General features: G+C 34.1%; 1 protein-coding gene across 1 annotated transcript in view; it reads left to right on the forward strand.

Annotated features, from left to right (window-relative positions):
* Window positions 1–20,835, forward strand: part of LRP1B (LDL receptor related protein 1B) — a 1,967,638-nt gene that overhangs the window by 1,762,294 nt on the left and 184,509 nt on the right. Inside the window, exons 73-77 of the mRNA XM_007946050.1 lie at window positions 5,702–5,827; window positions 7,038–7,175; window positions 9,101–9,235; window positions 15,012–15,131; window positions 17,140–17,381. Of these exons, the coding sequence (XP_007944241.1) occupies window positions 5,702–5,827; window positions 7,038–7,175; window positions 9,101–9,235; window positions 15,012–15,131; window positions 17,140–17,381 (761 nt within the window). The remainder of the gene's footprint in view (window positions 1–5,701; window positions 5,828–7,037; window positions 7,176–9,100; window positions 9,236–15,011; window positions 15,132–17,139; window positions 17,382–20,835) is intronic.

Genomic DNA, 20,835 nt, shown 5'->3' on the forward strand with positions numbered 1-20,835 from the left:
TTGGTCAATTTTAGACTGTAGAAGCTGATAAAATTCTTCAATTTCCTCATCTGTGGCTTTGGTGGTTGGGGCATAAATTTGAATAATAGGGAAGATATTAGTACTTTGTATATGTCTAGAAATAGCAAACTTACAAAAAATAAAAATAAAATAAAATACAAGGAGTGCATTTCCTTAAATTTTTGTTCTCTTTGATGCATAGAGTTAAAGCAGAATTTCCTGATGGATGGTGACTTTGACCACAGACGTACAAACATTACAGTACATACAAAACAAAACAAAAACCAAGAAGGCTGTTCTATTTCAAAAAGATTTAAAATCTAAAATAGACAAAGCCCTTGGAGAGTTTTTGTAGGTACAACTGACAAGAGATATAATTCAATTTCATTTTGATTTTAATTCTTCTCCAATATCTTATAAAATGAACTCTAGAGAATCATGGAATCACAAGATTATATTGTTTCTGAATCAATCTACATCAAAATCTGTGAGTTTATCTACCCAAATTAAGTAAGAACCTAGTATTTGAATAAACTTATGTATTTTTTTATCTTCTATTTTTGTGCACCAGAAAACTAGTGAATGGAATAGGAACTATAGGGTAACTAATTAGCCTTGCAAATTACAGATTCAGACTCCCGGGATCACTTCCAAGGCCATGAGAGATTCTTAGAAGCATTCAAAATATCACAGTTGGCAAACTAAAAAAATCCAGCTTAATTTTCTGAATGTTTTGCCTTCCCCTCAGTCGTCATTATCAACACTGAATTAAACTAGTATGTTCCAAAGACTGTGCTAAGCAATTGGGATAAGAAATCAATAGCACATATTTTATTTTGCCTTTTTTTTTTTTTTTTTTTGCTGACAATGAGTTCTTTTTCTTCTTGGAAAAATAACTATAATCTCCATATATTGGATTTCAAGCAATGGTAGTATTAAGCAAAAGCACAGACATGGCAGAGAGATAGGAGATGAACTCTATGTAGAAGGGAGAAGAAAAAGACATTTTAAAGAAGAGGGATTCAAAAAGTTCCATAGACATAGTGAGTAGTATGGGGAATATATAATTCATTCATTAATTCAAAAAATAATTATAAAGTCAGACACAGTGATTAGTTTTGGTGAAATAATAATTACAAAGAAATAAAGTATGGACCTGGACAGACCTCACATAGTTTATCAACTAATGGAAAATGAAAACTAATGATAATGAAAGTATGTAATTAAAAACCGTATTTTATGTGGTGGATAAAAAGTATACTACTTTACAAAAGTATTGTAACAAACTATAGAGTAAAGGAATATTATTCTGTCTTAGGTTATGAGTAGCATTTGATTTGAGGTTCTGAGATATGTATATTGTCAAAAAGGCAAAAGGGAATTTTTGAAGGTGTATACAATGCTGTAAGCAAAAAAAAACAAGACATGTAAAGTCTTGAGGCAGGGCAAAACATGGCTTACTGGAGGAACTGAAAGAACTACATGCAGTGAATAGAGAACAAAATCAACATTGATTTAAAATGGAACTCAAAAGACAGATACCTGTGACCTTATGAGTCTTGACATGGATTTTTGGATTTAGCTTGAAAACAATTGAAAATACCAAAGTGATTTAACAGAAGAGCACATGGTCATATTTGTATTTTAATAATCATAAATAGAAAGAGACAAGACCAGTTAAGAATCTGTTGCAGTACTCTAGGCTAGCTATGCTTATAACTAGAATAAGGTGATGACAACACATGATGGCAAAAAAAAAAAATAGATTTGAAGGTGATTTAAAGGGCAAAATAAATAGAAACAAATAGTATATTGGATAAGGGAGGGATGCTGAAAAGGTAGTTGTCAGGTATATGTTAGGGTGTTTTGCTTGCAGTTTTGAATGGATGGGAACATAGGAAGAGGAAAAAAAGTTACAAGGTAGTATTAGAGAATTGATTTTGCATGCATTCGAGAAGACATTCAAATAGAGATTTTAAGAAGGCTTTAGGAGTGTGGTTACAGAGCTTAAAGGAAAGATCTGGTCTAGGGATGTAAATCTGAAGTCAATATAAAAGGTGGTAATAGATATTGTGTAATTAGATAGGGTTATACTGGGAGGAAGAAAAGTGAAAGATAAGAAGAGGGTTAGGATAAAGTATTGAATGACATCAACATCTAAAAGAATATCAGTTGGCAGAAGAGACTTAGAATAAATAGGATTAAGCATAAGAAAAAAAAAAAGAAAAGGAAGGAAGAGAGGGAGGAAGGAAGGAAGGATTGAAGGATGGACAGAGGGAGGGAGAGAAGGAGGGAGAGATGGAAATAAGGAGAGAGTAAGAAAGAAAAGAAAAGGGAGTGCTGCAAAAAGATGAGTTGGTTCTGTGGGGAAGTGAGAGGAAATGTGATCCTGAACAATTGGATAAATTAATTTAGGACTAGGGATACCATCTCTGTTATGAAAAATGAAATGAGAGGAGCAGATTACATGTAGATGAAAATATATATGCAATTATTTAGTAAGATATATTTCTATTTCCACTTATTTTTGTGTAGTAATAAACACAATCATATTTAGGATGTGAGAGGTTGATTTGAATCATTATTGAATAGGATAGGTGCATGACATGATTCTCTCTCTCTCTGTCTCTACACACACACACATATAATTGGAGTGATATTGAGGGCCCAACTAGCATTACTAAACATCATATTTGGTGGTACCAGTTGATCTTGCAATGTGATTGATCAATGCAATATTCCCCATTTCTTAGATGCAGACATTGATATTGAGATGGTAGATAGTTCAATTTAATTAAGTTTGGAGTTTTGTTAGATAACTACGTTGAAAAAGACGTAGAGAAATCTGGTGATGTGGAACAGAATAAGTTTCTAAAAGAGTCGAGGAAAATAGTATTCAACATGTAATAGGTTCCCAATAAATGTATTTTGAATAAGTAATTGAAAATATGAAACCTGGAATCTAATATCAGTAGGGAAAAGAAAGAAGAAAAATAAATTGATGAATAAGGAGAAGGTAGATGTATCAACAACTAGAATTCCAGATAGGCTGTAGAAGGGTCATTGTTGTTGTTGTTGTTGTTATATGCCGTCGAGTCGGACCCGACTCATAGCGACCCCTCCTTGGGTTTCCGAGACAGTATCACTACGGAAGTAGATTGCCCTATCTTCCTTCCGAGGAGTGGCTGGTGGGTCATAGTGAGACTGATTGTTTTGGTTCTCTAGTGCTGCTCTTACAGAAAATACCACAAATGAATGGCCTTGACAAATAGGGATTTATTCTTTCACAGTTTAGGAGGTTAGAAGTCCTAATTCAAAGTACTAAATTCTAGGGGCTGGATAAAGTCCCTTTGACCTTGGACTTCAGCTCTGCCTCTTGCTTCTAGACCACTGAAGCTAGAGTCTTCTCTTAAATCAGACAGCTGCTAGCTGCTGACACTGACAAACCCAGGTTGACTTGAAAAAATGATACAATCTCAAAATTATCAAACAACACAGAAGGCCACTGGTTTAAGTCCAGGAATAATCTTAAGATTGACAGACAACATGGCAGGTTGTTAAATGAAGACTCATCTACATGAAGGGTCCAAGCATGCCAAAAAGCTTCAGAGGCCTTTCTCAATGGCTCTTCTTATACACTGGAAGCAGACCATATCCCTGAGGGAGCTACTCTTTTATTCCAGTAGATTCCACCACAGAGTTGATTATCAGTGTCACCAATGGAAATAACAACATCTAGCTGCCCAGCTGTTCAAAACCAGGTTCAACCAAGTTGACACATATCATTAACTACCACACTGATGGAATAAAAAAAAAAAAAAAAGTTGTAAGATTGGAGATTGAAGCAGTGTTGGAGACATTTAAATTAGTAGTTTCGAAAATGAAGCAATTTTAAGAAATAATAAATTCAGGATAAAACTATGTTTCTTAGCTGTAAGCTCACTGCCATTGATTTGATTTCAACTCATAGTGATGCCCATTGGGTTTTTGAAGTGGTAAATCTTTATGGAAGTAGATTACCCAGTCTTCCTTTTGCAGAGTGGCTGATGGGTTTGAACCACCAGCCTTCTGGTTAGCAGTCAAATGCCTTAGGCACTGTGCCACCAGAGCTCCTTACATGGCCCTAAAGAAAGTTTTTAATTTTAGTTTTTTGTTTAGTTCTGTTTTAAAAATAGAAGACAAGGATATGGTAATAAAAGTCTTAAATCTTCAGTTGGGAGTTAGTGTGTCTTAAAGTATGAGATTTGAGCAAATTAAGAAAATTAAGAGACTTAAAAAAAAAAAAAAAAAAGCCTGAAGGGGGAGTAGAATGTGTGAAGAAATAACCTGATTTAAAATAAAGCAAGAAGGTAGAGGCAAGAGGAATATGATATATTTAAGGTGCTGTAAGATAGTAATATTGCTAGACTATCATGAAAAACAGGGCATGATTCTACCTTGGTAACATAGACTAGATAATGATTAGCCTATTACATCATGCATAGAAATTTAAATTTTATTCTGAAGCTCATGTATAACTATAGAAGAGATGAGCAGGTTAATGTGTTAGATCAATAGTTCAGCTGACATTATAGAGGTTCTGTCTGAGAATATTAGTGCAATTGGAGAGATTTGAGATTCTTTGAAGCATTTCTCAAGAGATATAGAGTTGAGTTATTGTGATTATAACTACAGTGGTTACAAAAAGTTGGGGCAGGTTTGGGGATAACATTACCAGGATTTATTGACTAATTAGAGTTGAAGGTAAATGAGAGGGAAGACGTTAGAATAATTCCCACATTTCCAACTGTGAAGTATCACTAACTGAATTATTGAAAATAAAAAGAAATTCATGATTAGAGAAGGAAAGAGTCAAAGGAGGTTGATAAGAAGTGAGCTTTGAACTTGCTGTACTCAAAATTCTACTGAATATGTTCTATAATCCATTGAGAGATGCTGGAAGTAGAGAGAAATTTGAAAGTCTTCAGGGTAAATGAGGATATCTAAGCAGGGAACTCAAGAGTAAGAACAAAAGGTGACCAAGGATAGAGCTCTGGGGAATTTCACATGTAAGAAAGAAGAGTAATTAAAGATGTTTCCTACTTTAGGGGTGGAAGTCTTCAGATTGGATAGTGATGGAAGTAACAGGTATAAAACACCCTGCTGGCATTCACTTTCATGCACATAAACAAGGAATGACTAAGATCATCTTCTATGCCCTTAAATACATATCTGTATATTTGTTTATAGAGATAGAGAGGAAAAAACATAAATATTGTTGGGATTTTTTTCACTAGATGGCCTCTTCTTAATTTTGGCCCTGTAACATATGCTTGCTCAAGCTCTAATGCTATATGAAATTGCTGTTTCAAATGGCTAAGTATTCCTGCCATATTGTATCAATTTTAGGCACAAATTAATTTGATACACCAGTGAAGTCTGCTAAGATGAGGCATTTGGCAATGAGACCTTTAAATTTGATTCTTACTTTAAGATTTTCATCTAGGCTCTCTTTCCTATAGTTAACATAAATAACTATGATCTTAGCCTCTCATCACACATATTTCTGGTATCTACACATAGTCAATTTTCACAACAAAATATAATTCTGAGAAGCTAGTTTATTAATTTTAAAAGAGAGGACAAAAAAAAAAAAAAAGCGTAGTTCTTTATAAGTTAATGTACCCAAAGCAAATATTTTGGATTTTTTTTTTTTTTCCAGTCAAATTTCTCTGTCCACCCTCAAGACCTCACAGATGCAGAAATAACAGAATATGCCTTCATCGTGAGAAAATGTGTGATGGGATTGACGATTGTGGGGACAACTCGGATGAAGATCACTGTGGTGGTAAATCTAATTAATTTGTAATAGTCAAATCAGTGATACAATAATATTATGATTTTAGATCATAAAAATACTTTCCATGTGTTTTATTTGAGAGTATTTCTGCCAGATATTTCATCTTTGGCAGGGTATGAAAATAATCAGCTAACATAACATTTGCAAAGTAGAGATGTACAGCTCTGTCCAGAATCCCCACTAGTCTGTAAATCTCAGTTGATGATAAGTATTTAGCCTGAGAAAATACTATGAAGTTGAGAGAGAAAAAGACATAAAGGTTCAGCTGTGTTTCCTGTTAAACTCATAGTTCTTTGAGGGACCAGAGCTTAGATCGGTTATTTGTACATATACCCAATACTGTTTGTACAATTCTGAAATTCAAGAAGTTCTTAAAACCAAAGGCTTTACTTAACTAAGTGGTAAACTGACTTGATAACAAACCTGATCTGATCTGAGGTGATTTGTACAACTTTCTAAAAATCCTATGTGTTAGACTGGGTTCTCTAGAGAAACAAAACCGGTAAAGCTAATATACATACAGATATTTATCTTAAGAAAATGGCTCACACACTTATAGAAGCTGGCAAGTCCAAAATTTTTGGATCAAGCTGAAGGCTTTTCCCAACTCTCACAGCTGAAGGGGCTGAGGAGCTCAAGGTTGGCAGGAAGTATACTGGCTGTTACCTGCAATGAGTGATGAATCCAAAATCTCTCCAGGCAGAATGGTGGATTGTTCGCTCATGGACAGTTGTAGGCAGCACAACAGAATCCTGATCCACAGAAGAGTGTCTCTTTTCCCAGGATGTCCATAAATATACTGGAAGCAGGCCACATCCCTAGGGAAACTCCCTTTCAATGGATTGGCTGTACAAAACATATTCATCTGATACCATCATGGGAATAACCACATCACAACTGCCTAAACCACACAAAACTGTGGTCCAGCCAAGTTGACACAGAGCTCCAACTATCACATCCAACTTAGGGTGAATATTCAAATATTTTCCTGTGAAAATAGGGCATTCATTTCTACAGGTTAAATACATGGTTGCTTTTCTGAAATAAAAAAAATGTAAGTATGGATCCAGTACACATTTGGGTCTAAGAACTTCAAATAAAGGATTGTGAACCCATGTTATCCACAGCGTTTAATAAAATATCTTGGAAATATTGGTAATATTGAAGAGCTAATAATTTTTTTCTATTGACTCTTTAGATAAGCTTACATATAAAGCAAGACCTTGTAAAAAAGATGAGTTTGCTTGTAGTAATAAGGAATGTATCCCAATGAGCCTGCAATGTGATCGACTTGATGATTGTGGAGATGGTTCAGATGAACAAGGCTGCAAAATAAGTGAGTTTGTTTTTTGTTAAAATTCAGTGACACACAAGTTCAATTTCTGCTTAAACTTTTCTTTACCACTATGTGAAAAGATTGTTCTTTAAAAATTTGCTGAAGTAAAATGCTTTCTGTGTTTTTAAGCCTTTGAGAAAACTACCTTAGATCATCAGTTAATTTCAGAAAGGACAAGGTGGAAATGTTGATTTTTTAATGATCACATTTGTTAGAAGAATAGCTCTGGTGGTTCAGTGGTTAAAGCATTGCTGCTAACCAAAAGTTCTGCAGTTTGAACCTACCAGTGCTCTGCAGAAGAAAGATGAAGTTAGTTTCTGTAAAATTTTAGAGCCTTGGAAATTCACTGGGCAGTTCTACTTTGTCCTATAGAGTCACCCGGAGTCAGCATCGCTCTGTGGCAGTGGGTTTGGTTTGGTTAAAAGGAGCCTGTTGGTATAATGATTAAGTGCTGGACTGCTAACCAAATGGTCAGTGGTTTGGACAGTGGTTCAAACCCACCAGCAGCTCTGTGGAAGTCTGCTTCTGTAAATATTTATAGCCTTGAAAATCTTATAGAAGACTTCTACTCTGTGCAAAAGGTTACTATGAATCAGAAATGACTTAATGGCAACAGCCTTATTTTTTTTGTTGTTGTTGTTGTTTTGTTTTTACCATTATTAGAGCTAATGCTAAAAACTCAGTATCTAAATACAGACTTTGACGTGACCACACACAAAAAAAATCTGTTATTATTTTACTTTATAAAATATAAATTTAGTAGTTTTGAATTATACAGAGAGTAATATTTTGCTGAATAGTGATGAAAGTCTTAATAATTTTTGCAATATTCTAAATTTTAATCCATTTTTGAATTATTCTTGAAGAACACATCATTATTTTGTTCAGTTACGGTACTTGAGGAATTGTGAGATGCTGGTTATTAATAATTTTGTGTTTGCTAATGCACAATATTCATTTTCCAAATTAAAGAAAAATAATTGAATTTATGACCTTGGATTTGGATTATTTATAAAAATCACAATGTACTTCCTACTTTGAGGATTTTACTTTTTCTCTATATGCATCTAAGTTGTCACTCAGCAGGTGATGAAGCAGTTTTCATCAGGATATGACCACATATGTCTCAATCATGACATCCCTCTACTGGTGTATTTTAATTACATTAAATTATTGAGGATTCATTTGGGATTAATATTGGCTAATGTTATAGTATTAAAAGTTCTCATCTTTCTCAGTAATTTGATTTAAGTAAATAAGAGAAAATTCAGTACTATACCCCTCTTATTTATATGCATTCCAAAATAGTTTCTCTAGTGGAAAATACAGGAGTGAAATTGTGGCTGTTATGCCAGAAATTATATATAACTCATACATACCAGCAGTATATAAACCCATGATCTTTAGAGCACATAAACACTCAATTGTTCCTTACGTGTGTGTCTAGGTTAAAATAGTTTAACGAGTGCTGATTTAGTTTACCAGCTAGAGTAATATAGCAATGCCCTTGATTGAGTCCATGGATACTGTAGTTACAGTTAGCAATAAATACATGTTAGGTATCTTATAGGATATAACTTATTCTTGGAGAAAGATGTAGTACTCATACACAGTACCATCGCTCAGTCAGCAAAAAAATAGCCTGTCATTAGAAGCATTGATTCTTGACTTCCTGTTAGAAATTAGTGTAGGTTAATGACAGCTATAACAACTGTTGACACCTATGTCTCAATGATATTAAATGTAAATGAGTTCAGTTTATCTGGTCTTTATAAGAAATGAAGCTTATATAGAGAGAAGACCATAATGTTACACATCCAAAAACAGTTTTCTAAGGAATAATAAATACAATTTTCAAGTAAAAAAAAAGTAAACTCCCACTTCAAAATTAGAATTGTATTAATTTTCATATTTTTAAATCCTAGACCCCACTGAATATACCTGTGAAGATAATGTGAATCCATGTGGAGATGATGCATATTGTAATCAAATAAAAACATCTGCTTTCTGTCGCTGTAAGCCTGGATTTCAAAGAAACATGAGAAACAGACAGTGTGAAGGTATAGTATATTTCCTTAACAGCTTGCTCTTAAACCTGTGGGTTATAAAAAGCCTCCCAAGACTGCTAAATCGAGAGATGACAGGGAATCTATTTTCATCAAAATGGTGTGTATCTACAGGATACCATCTTACTTATGAGAGTGAAACTCTCTAGGGTCAAGAGTCTGTTTGTATTGCTAAGCTATCTGTGAGGCTACAAAGTCTTTTCTATGGTGAATTCAGATGTGCAGGAATTTGAATACCATTGTGACAATTCTGTTATGAAATGCAAATAAAGAAATTGTTAGTTCAGGAACTATTGGAGAATTAGATTCACTTTATGAAAAAATATGTTTATGATGGCTCCTTTCTCCTGAGTTGTGGGATTTTGCTAATTGTGGACTTTTATTTTGAAACCACATCTTAAGCAATGTTTTAAATGATCGAACTGTGCCTCTTAAATTCAAAGACAGGATTAACAAATACCTCTATTTACTCATTTGAAATCATTCAAAGATGGAGCACATAGGACAGACAGAATCTCATAGTAATTTATATGTAAATGTAATTTAAAGCAGGGCTTTAACTGTGTAACCATGAACTATAGACCCATGTATGTTTTCTGTCAATTCCTCCACTAAAACTGATATTTGTGATCACCTATTATTGTGATTGAAGCTCCTGGGTGGTAAAAATTGTTAATGTCATTGAATACTATTTGAAAGGCTCCTGACTTGAGCCCATCCAAGGGCGCCTCAGAAGAAAGCCTTAATGATCTACATCTGAAAAATCAATCATTGAAAACCCTAAGCGTACAGTTCTACTCTGACCCACATGAAGTCTGCAAGAGTCAGAATCATCTTGACAGCAACTGGTATGGTTTGGATTATTGTGGTTATAGCCAAACGTGTATTGCCTAAAGTCTGCCTTATCTAGAGGTATATTGAAGTCTTAGAATGGTTTCACTTCCCAGCTTGTTTCTAAAAGCTTGTCTCTTTTTGATATTCTTGCATAAAGAAAAATTATTTTACGTTGTCAATCAAAATGGAATTATTGCAATAAATTAATCATATACACCTAAAAGAGGAAGAGTTGGTGCCTTTGAATAGTGGTGTTGGGGAAGAATGCTGAAAATACCATGGCCTACCAGAAGAATGAACAAATCTGTCCTGGAAGAAGGACTCCCAGAATGCTCCTTAGAAAAATGGCCAGAATTCATCTCAGCTACTTTAATCATGTCAGAAGGGAACATTCCCTACAGAAGGATATCATGCCTGTTAAAGTGGAGGATCAGCAAATAAGGAGAAGACCGTCAATGAGATGGATTGACACAGTGGCTGCAAGAATGGGTTCAAGCATAGCAACACTTGTGAGGATGGCACAGGATTGGCCAGTGTTTTTTTTTTTTCTGTTATAAGTAGGATCACTACGAGTTGGAGCTGACTTGATGGCACCTAACAACAGCAACAACAAAGGGGGAAGAAAATGCTAGCCATGTAGCATTTATGCATATGTTGAGTTAGGTGTTTGTTCAGATTATCCATGACATTTTATTTCTCCATTAATATAAACACTAAAAGCTGACAGAGAGCTCTGGTAGCGTAGTACCTAAAGCACTTGACTGCTAACCAGAAGGCTGGCGGTTCAAACCCACCAGCCACTCCTCCGAAGGAAGGTTGGGCAATCTACTTCTGTAGTGATATTGCCTCGGAAACCCAAGAAGGGGTCGCTATGAGTCGGGCCTGACTTGACGGCACATCACAACAAGAACAAAAGCTGACAATTTGAACTTTCTCTGTTTTAATAATAAACAAAACCCAAATTATTGCTGAAGACTACAACATTTCTTCCTTCTGTGGGACTTTCTGTCAGTCACATATAGCCAAACATGTGCACTGCCTGTTGAAGATTTTAATTCCAATATCAATGATTTTCTAATATTTATGTGAGTAGTGGTCTATTCTAATATTTTTCTAATATTTAGGTGAATAGTGGTCTCTGTTTCCTTTATATATTTAGTAAATTTAGAAATATCATTCTCTAAAATTTTTACATTTTTAATTAATTTTAATCCACAGCAAATATAACCTGTAAACTACACTCTATTTTAAATTGCTATGAATGCACTATTTTTATACACTGTTGCAATGGCATCAATACGGTTGGTGTCACCCAGTGCAGTCACTCAAGGTGTCACCCCTCACATGGACCTCTTCTCATACCAGACCATTACAGAATCCTTAGTAATGTTTATTTTTTATTTTAAAATTTAATTGAAGAATAATTTGTGATAAATATAATTGAAAATTGCTTCAATGTAATATTTCTTAGATTATATGAATACAAACAAAATCGTTTTGTAAAACCTTTCTACATTGAATTACAACATTATTAGGCACAACATCATTAGTAACTGAGTGGAAGCTTTTTAAATTTTTCTCCTTCTTTCCTTTTACACACTACTTCATTCTCAAAAAAGTTATTGATATAGGTTTGAAAATACTAATTACTACAATATTGTAGCTAAAGTACTAGAAAATTTGACAAAATCAGTGGCTATGAAAACACCAGAAACAATGAAAACAACAGCTTCTGCTTGTAGCTCATGCAAATGAAACCATGTGATTTGAAGCATCATTGTAATTAAGTAATAATGAAAGGTCTGGATTGCAGTAGAAGGTTCAAAAAGTAAATTAGCGTAGAGTTTTAGTGTTATAGGTATTGATATTGTTAGTTGGGTTTACAAAAAAACATTTTTGTTGTTATAACTAACAGAAATATCTTTATAAAAATAATAAATTTCTGCTGAAACTCTGCACAGAAATTTTATAGACAGTCTTTTTGTTGGCATTCCCTTTAAGGGTGTCACCTGGTGTAGTCCACATCCCTCTAGTGATACCACTGCTTTGTTGTGCAAATGAGTAACTTCTGAACTCAAGTTAAAAATCTTCATCTTTATTTAACAAAGTTTTTGCAGTAAGGAAAACAGATTTGACTTACTGTGGGAGGGGAAAATATCACCTGGATTTTGTGGGTCAAATAGTTTAAATTTGGTCATGCTCTTCATTCATATATTTCAAAAGAAGCATATGAAATTGAAATATGATGTTAAAGTCAAAATATTTCTATCAGGATATGTAAAGAACAGAAAAATCAATGGAATGGGAGAAGAGAAAGGGATTGCCAATTACTGAGTACCAGGTATTATTCTAGGTACTGGGCATGTGTGAAATTCCTCCTCCATTCTCTTCAATAGCTCATGATGCAACTGTTATTGCTAAGATGAGGAGAAAATAGGTATCCTAGCTATTAATGAAGCATTTAGAGGAGCTGAGGTTGTATTACATCAAGTAGATTTTTAGCCTATTTTGATTATATACCTAAAAGGAAACAATGGTAACAAATAAAACTACCTGTATAGAGTTACAGGTGCCTGATAAATTAGAAATGTTTTTGTAATACTTTCTGAAGACAAAGTGCTGATAACACATATTTCTCTTCATCTCTACAAAATATTAAATAAAAACAAGTAAATATTAGTTAAAAACAAGTTTTCTTTACATGATTTTACCTGACTCTTCAATCAGATACAGAAATAAGTTATAACGAGAATTCTTAAATTCTCCTTGGGTAAGATATCTCATGAAAGGCAGCAGAATCAGAAGCTTGTTTAAATCTTGGTGCTGTTATTTACAGTTGTCACTGGTAAAACACTTTTCTTCACCACTGAGCACTTAGAAGATTGTTAAGTTTGATACAAAAGATAATTACTTTTACTGTGCTTATCCTTAAATATTCTAATCCAAGTTGTACTAAGGAGTAACAGATTTATCTCACAACTTTATTACACAATTAAGACAACTATGGGAGATAAAGGAGCCTTGATGGCTCAAAGGTTAAGTGTTGGCTTCTAACCAAGAGGTTGACTATTAAAACCTTCCACTACCAAGCAGCTCTATGAGAGAAAAACTTGATAATCTGTTCACATAAAGATTATGCCTAGACAAACCTATGGGACAGTTCCACTCTATCACAAGGGGTGGGTATGGTTTAAAAATTGATGTAGTGTCAACTAACAACAACAGCAACATGGTTGATAACAGGGACCTAGGAAGAATGCTGGTTGAAAGAAAATGTAGAGAAATAGAGAGAGAAAGTAGATAATTTATCAGAATCATCTGATCTCAATCCTGACCTTGTTGAAGCCACTGAAGTTAGAGAGATGTGCCAAGTCACAGAATATTGGCTATTGCCTTGTGATTTATATATAGACTTTCAGGTTCTTTAAAAAAAAAAAAAAAAGAATATATTCACATAGCCTCAATACAACTGTTTTTTGTTACTTAGTCACTTCATGTATATGAAGCCAGAAGTGTGTTGGAGATACATTTATATCTTCACTCTCTGCCAGGCACTGTGAAAATTGCTGGGAGTAGTAATAAGTAAATCATAATCTCTGTCTTTGAGGACTGACAATCATGTAGGGGAGATGAATATATGACCACACATCTGCAATGTAGCTTGAGAAATTCTGTAAGAGGAATATACTTAGAAAGCAGAAAATGGAGAAACTAAGTCACTACTATATAGTAGTCCAAGGAGACATGAAAGGATTCACTGCAGGTACAAATTGAAAAATGAGAAAGCCTTGATGATCTACATCTGAAAAATCAATCATTGAAAACCCTAAGAGTACAGTTCTACTCTGACCCACATGAAGTCTGCAAGAGTCAGATTCATCTTGACAACAACTGGTATGGTTTTGATTATTGTGGTTATAGCCAAATGTGTATTGTCTAAAGTCTGCCTTATCTAGAGGTACATTGAAGTCTTAGAATGGTTTCATTTCCCAGCTTGTTTCTAAAAGCTTGTCTCTTTTTGATATTCTTGCGTAAAGAAAAATTATTTTACATTGTCAATCAAAATGGAATTATTGCAATAAATTAATCACATACACCTAAAAGAGGAAGAGTTGGTGCCTTTGAATTGTGGTGTTGGGGAAGAATGCTGAAAATACCATGGCCTACCAGAAGAACGAACAAATCTGTCCTGGAAGAAGTACTCCCAGAATGCTCCTTAGAAGAATGGCCAGAATTCATCTCAGTACTTTAATCATGTCAGAAGGGAACATTCCCTACAGAAGGATATCATGCCTGTTAAAGTGAATATAAATTTATATATATTCTATGTAAAGGAAGGCAGGGACATTAGAGGAAAAAGGAATTACATATGACACATGCAAATGTACAACCAACCGCCATCAAGTGGATTCCTACTCATAGTGACCCTTTATGACAGAGTACAACTGCCCCATTAGGTTTCCAAGGCTGTAAATCTTTACAGAAGCAGACTGCCTCATCTTTCTCCCAGAGGGGCTGATGAGTTTGAACCACTGACCTTTTGGTTAGCAGCACAATGTTTTAACCACTACACTACCAGAGCTCCTATTTACAAAGGTGTAGAGGTAGGTAATTGGAAGAAGGGTTAAAATAAAACTTCAACAGGGATTTATTTGAATGAATGAAAATACTAGAAAAATAAAAATGGATATTTTAATGTTTTAAGTGGATTAACAAGCAAGGCACAATTGATGAACTTTTATGTAAAACTATTATAAAAATTATTATGGCCTAAACATATAATAAATATAGAAATTGGAAAAGACAATGAAATAAATAGTAATGATCAGTTGGCTGAATAAAAAAATTTTTATTCTACATTTTTTTTAGAAATGTAGAAGGAATGGAAGTGCTAATTGGAGTATGATGATACTATTTTCAGTTCTTTCTTTTCCAGACCTTAATGAATGTCTGGTGTTTGGCACATGTCCTCACCAATGTATTAATATGCAAGGTTCATATAAATGTGTATGTGACCAGAATTTTGAAGAAAGAAATAACACCTGCATAGCAAAAGGTAGGGCTTTGACCATCATTATAAAAGCTATTTAATTTTTCTTTAAATTTCTTATAGAAAAACAAAGTTGTACATTGCATTTTAGCAATAGCTTGATTCCTGATATTATCGAGGTCTTTTGTAACACTGATTAATTTGGCTAGTTGGGTTGACTTTGTTATTAATTAATCTAATCTATCATGGTTTCTTGGTGTGACTCTCAAATACATGGCTACTATTAAAATCACTTTGTGTTTGAACAATTTGCCAGAAGGGTAAAAGATTAAAAGTCTGCATGATAAAATATGAAATATATATTTAGGGTCTGTTCTAGTGTATATGAAAAATTATTAAGTCATTTAAATAAAAATAAAAGGTTAAATATCAATATTATAATGTGAATTTTTAGTTATGGCTTTAATAAAGATTTTGAAACAAAATTATGCTTTCAAATTCAAACCTTGTTCATGACAAGTATGTGTGTATATATATGTAATAACTTTTGATCTCTTGGTATAATACTGATAAAATAGCATATATATATATATATATATATATGACATGAGTATTGAGCTTCTTTAGATATGGATAAAATGCTCATAAGTTCTTACTGAAACAATATTGTACTTGTTTGCTACAGGGTATGACTGGAACTTATTAATCAGAGAGTCCATTACAAGACGGAAACAACATTATGTAGTGGATTTAGTGCAGGCTGTGGAGTTAGATATGCTTGTATCCAAATCCCAGCATTATAATCCTCTGGCTATTTAGTTTTGGGGTACTTAACTGAACTCTCTAAGCCTTAATTTCTGATCTGTAAAATGGAAATACTAATATCTATTTTCCATTGTTGTTATAAGAAGTAGAGATAAATTGTGAAAGGCTAAGCACAATGCCTGCCACAAGAAGTAGATAGCCTCTAAGGGATAACTATTAAGACTATGAAGTTGAACACTCTCTTCTTTTTTTTTTTTTTTTAATTTGCAGATACTATATAAAATCTTTCTTTAAAGAACTCCAAGTTTCATTCATATTTTCAAGATTTGCTATAAAGTATTACTTTTTCCAATATGGATATGACATCAATATTATAGGTATCCACACACCTAGATAGAGTTCCATTTAACAGGATTTTAGATAATCATACTATATATAGCATTTTAATGTAATAACTTTTGATCTCTTGGTATAATATGATAAAATAGCATTGATGTTATATGAATCCTGGAAAAAGAAGACTCAGCATATGTAAATTTTCATTTCTTAGCCTATTGTAAGGAGCTCTGGTGGTGCAGTGCTTAAGGCATTTGACTGCTAACCAGAAGGTTGGAAGTTCAAACCCACCAGCCACTCTGCAAAAGAAAGATGGGACAATCTATTTCCATAACGATTTACTACCTCATAAAACCCAATGTTTTTTGGTTTATTGTAATGGCCACTTATGAAAGTAAATTAAATGTTCAGAAACTTTTGAACCTTGTTGTTGTTGTTGTTATGTGCCGTCGAGTCAGCCCCGACTCATAGCGACCCCTCCTTGGGTTTCCGAGGCAGTATCACTACGGAAGTAGGATTGCCCAACCTTCCTTCCGAGGAGTGGCTGGTGGGTTTGAACCGCCAGCCGTCTGGTTAGCAGGCAAGTGTCTTAGCCACTATGCTACCAGAGCTCCCTTATGCATATACAATATAGTATCTAGGTACTGAGAATCAAAGTATTCAAATGTACTGTAATTGCCACTTACCAAATAATAAGCCCTCTCCATAAAAAAAGATGCCTCCTAATATACCTAATTTTTAAATATAAGATAAACTTTGCAGTAGGAAAATGTACATCAGTATTTAGATATATATATGTAAATGGGTATTGCAAATCATAAGTCATGAATAATATAAGACAGTAATCAAGTTCTTTTTTTTGAGCAAGAAAATATGTAAGAATAAAAACTCAGAATAATTTAAAAGTATTTTGATTGCCTTTATGTTAGTTAAAATTTACTTTATTTTTGTATTTCATTGTAATAATCTCCAGGCTCTGAAGATCAAGTTCTCTACATTGCTAATGACACTGATATCCTGGGTTTTATATATCCATTCAACTACAGTGGCGATCATCAACAAATTTCTCATATTGAACATAATTCAAGGATAACAGGGATGGATGTATATTATCAAAGAGATATGATTATTTGGAGTACTCAGTTTAATCCAGGAGGAATTTTCTACAAAAGGATCCATGGCAGAGGAAAAAGGCAAGCGAATAGTGGCCTGATAGTAAGTAAATAACATTTAAATTCCCTACTTTCCCACTGTCCTTGTTTTATTTGTTTGGTTGTTTGTTCATTTGTTTTGTTTTTCTTTTTCTATTTCTTTATCATAATATCTCACCACTGTAATTCGCATAATCAATCATTCCTCCCAGCATTTTTCCCATATAGAAATAAAATATTTTGCTTACTTATTTTTTCTTGCTGCACATAATTTACTTTAATTGCAATTAATTTTATTATATAAAATTAATTTATATTATTATATTTATATTATATTATATTTATATATTATATAAAATTATTATAAAAATTAATTTTAAAAAATTAATGCAATTTTTCTTTTAATTATATTGCCTTAATTGTATAAAAATGGTAATGAATAATACTTAACATTTCTAAAGATAAAAAACCAAACCCACTGCCATCAAGTTGATTCCAAATCATAGTGACCTCCCATTGGGTTTCCAAGGTGGTAAATCTTTACGGAAGTAGATTGCCCAACCTTCCTTCCAAGCAGTGGCTGGCAGGTTTGAACTACTAACCTTCTGGTTAGCAGTCAAATGTCTTAGGCACTGAGCCACTAGAGCTCCTTTTAAAACAGAGGTGATTCTCAGTTTCATCTCATAATGAAAAAGTCTCATGTTAACAATAAATTTGAAAGCACTATAAAATATACAATGTTAACATTTCTAGAATATTGTATATTTTATAGTGTTTTCAAATTTATTATGAACACGAGACTTTTTCATCATCAGATGAAATTGAGAATCATCACTGTTTTTAGATTAAAATGTAAACTGTCAAAAATATGCCCAGGAAATTGTTTCATTTTTAGCAATATCAGAAATGTACTTCTCTCCTAGGACAAGAGATCATCTCAATAGTGTAACATTTCTTTTGACTGCTGATAACTGTATTTCAGGAAACATCTGCAACAGTGCAATATTGTTTCCTGGTATATGATGGACATGTTGATTATCATGGTTCTTCCTTTTGAAATAATAAACTAGAACCTTTTATTTTTTTTGCATTTTTTTAAAGAATATCTCTTTGTTTTAGAGCATGTCAGTTATTCTGTATTGTATGTTTTGAAGTAACCTAGGAGATAAATGACAGGTAAATACTTATTTTTATGGGTACTGGACCATTCCCTACAGCCAAAAAGGCAAGTGCTAACACAGCAGGATACGGTTCAAGTTTGTGTTGAAAAAATGTCAGAGGTACCTACCTCGAAGCCTTCACTAAATTTTTTTTCAGTAACAATTTCAGTAGTACACAGAAATAAGTGGTCTTAATAGAAGCAATATTAGTTTCAAATTCAGGTTTGGATTAAATTAGCTATAAGAGTCCATATATACCTCCTCCTCCAAAGAGGTGTTAAATAATAGCTTTAGTACTATTAACAACAGTACTAGGCCAGAGCCAAAATCATTGGCAGACCACCCTGTTCTCCTACACTCACATATCCATGTCTTGATCAGACCAAAAGACTGACTCAGAGTCCTAGGTAGCTTTGACTTCCTTTATCTCTCAAACAGAAGTCTTCTTTGCAAAAATATTGCTTCCCTGGTATTGTTTTTAATTAAACATTAAAGAATATATACTATGGAGTTGACTGCTTGGATTTGAATCTTATTCTTGACACTTACTAGCCTTTTATTTTCTATGTTTTCCTTATCTTTTTAGTTGAATATATTCTTAGTTCTACCTCCTGAGACTATTTCACAATTAAATTAGTCAATATATATGTAAAGTATTTAAAATAATTCTTGGCACATTGTCGTTGTGTGTTGTCAAGTCAGTTCTGACTCCTAGGTACCCTAGATGATGGAGTAGAACTGCCTCACAGGGTTTCCTAGACTTTAATTTTTAAGGCAGCAGATTGCCAAATCTTTTCACCTGCAGAGCCCATGGTGGGTTCAGACATCCTCCCTTTCTGCTAGCAAACAAAAGCTGAATCACTGTGCCAACAGGGCTCCTTTCTTGGCATATAGTTTTACATGATAAAGATGACAAAGATAATTATGGGATGCTAATAGTGACCATAGGAGCTCTGGTAGCCTAGTACCTAAGGCATTTGACTGCTAACCAGAAGGCTGGAGGTTCAAATCCACCAGCCAGTCCTTGGAAATAAGGTTGGGCAATCCACTTCCACAGAGATATCACCTCGGAAACCCAAGCAGGGTTGCTATGAGTAGCAATTGACTCAACAGTGGTGTTTGTTTTTTGGTGGAGAGTGATGATGATGTTATTAATGATCATCAGTGGCAAATGTTCACATTAAAATTATTTGCAATTTATTCATTATGACTTAATTTTACAGTTTCTAAAAGCACTCACATCTTTAATTAATTTCTATATCATTTTTAGTGTGATTTGCTTTCATGTAGTGTTGCTCTTGAAGCAATTGATAATATACAGTGTTCTCTAGTCAACAGATTCTAATGTACATCAGAAGCCAAATTCCTTTCATATGTGACAACTAATTTATAATTCTTATACACATGTATATAGATACACACACACATATGTATACATGCACTTTATATATTTTCATCTCTAAATCTCTGTTAATATAGTATGGGATTTTTTGTAACCAATGGCAAAACTAGCAGTTAGCCTTCTTCCAATAGGATATGAAACCTCATTTGTTTATTTAGTGGTAGTGATAACTTTTAGACTTTCTATTGTTTTTGTTTTTCTATCTTCTTACCCTTACTCATGACTAACAGCATTCACTAGGAAGAATGGTGGGTAATATGAGACCATTCTCTACAAAGGAGCCCATCGTAGATAACAAAATGTTCTGATTATAAGTTTGGAACATCTAAGTTATATATGTGTGTTAGACTGTGTTTTCTAGAGAAACAAAAAATAGCAAAGCTTATATATATATATAAAGAGAGAGAGAGAGTGAGAGAGAGAGAGAGATAGAAATTTATCTTAGGAAAATGGCTCACAAACGTATAGAAGCTGGCAAATCCAAAGTTCCAGGAGGAAACGTCAGGCTGGAGATAGCCTTAGCTTCCGCAACTGCAGGGGGCCGAGAAATCCAAGGCTGGCAGGCAGTACATGGGTTGTTGACTCCAACGAAAGATGAATCCAAGATCTCCAGGCTGAGCGGTGGGCTGCTCACTCATGGAAGGTTGTAGTCAGCACACCAGGGTCCCGATCCACAGAAGAATGTCTCTCTTCCCAGGATGTCCCTGGATATTCTGGAAGCAGGCCACACCCCTAGGGGAACTCCCCTTGGGTAGATTGGCCACTCAGAACACAGTCATCAGATCCCGTCATGGGAACAACCACACAGAACTGGGGTCCAGCCAAGTTGACACACAGCTCCAACTATCACAATGTGTTAGCTGTTGTTGTTGTTGTTATGTGCCGTCGAGTCAGCCCTGACTCATAGCGACCCCTCCTTGGGTTTCCGAGGCAGTATCACTACGGAAGTAGGATTG

The sequence above is a fragment of the Orycteropus afer genome, unplaced genomic scaffold (assembly GCF_000298275.1).
Source record: "Orycteropus afer afer isolate SDZICR_OR568_19922 unplaced genomic scaffold, OryAfe1.0 scaffold00148, whole genome shotgun sequence".
NCBI classification, from domain to species: Eukaryota; Metazoa; Chordata; class Mammalia; order Tubulidentata; family Orycteropodidae; genus Orycteropus; species Orycteropus afer.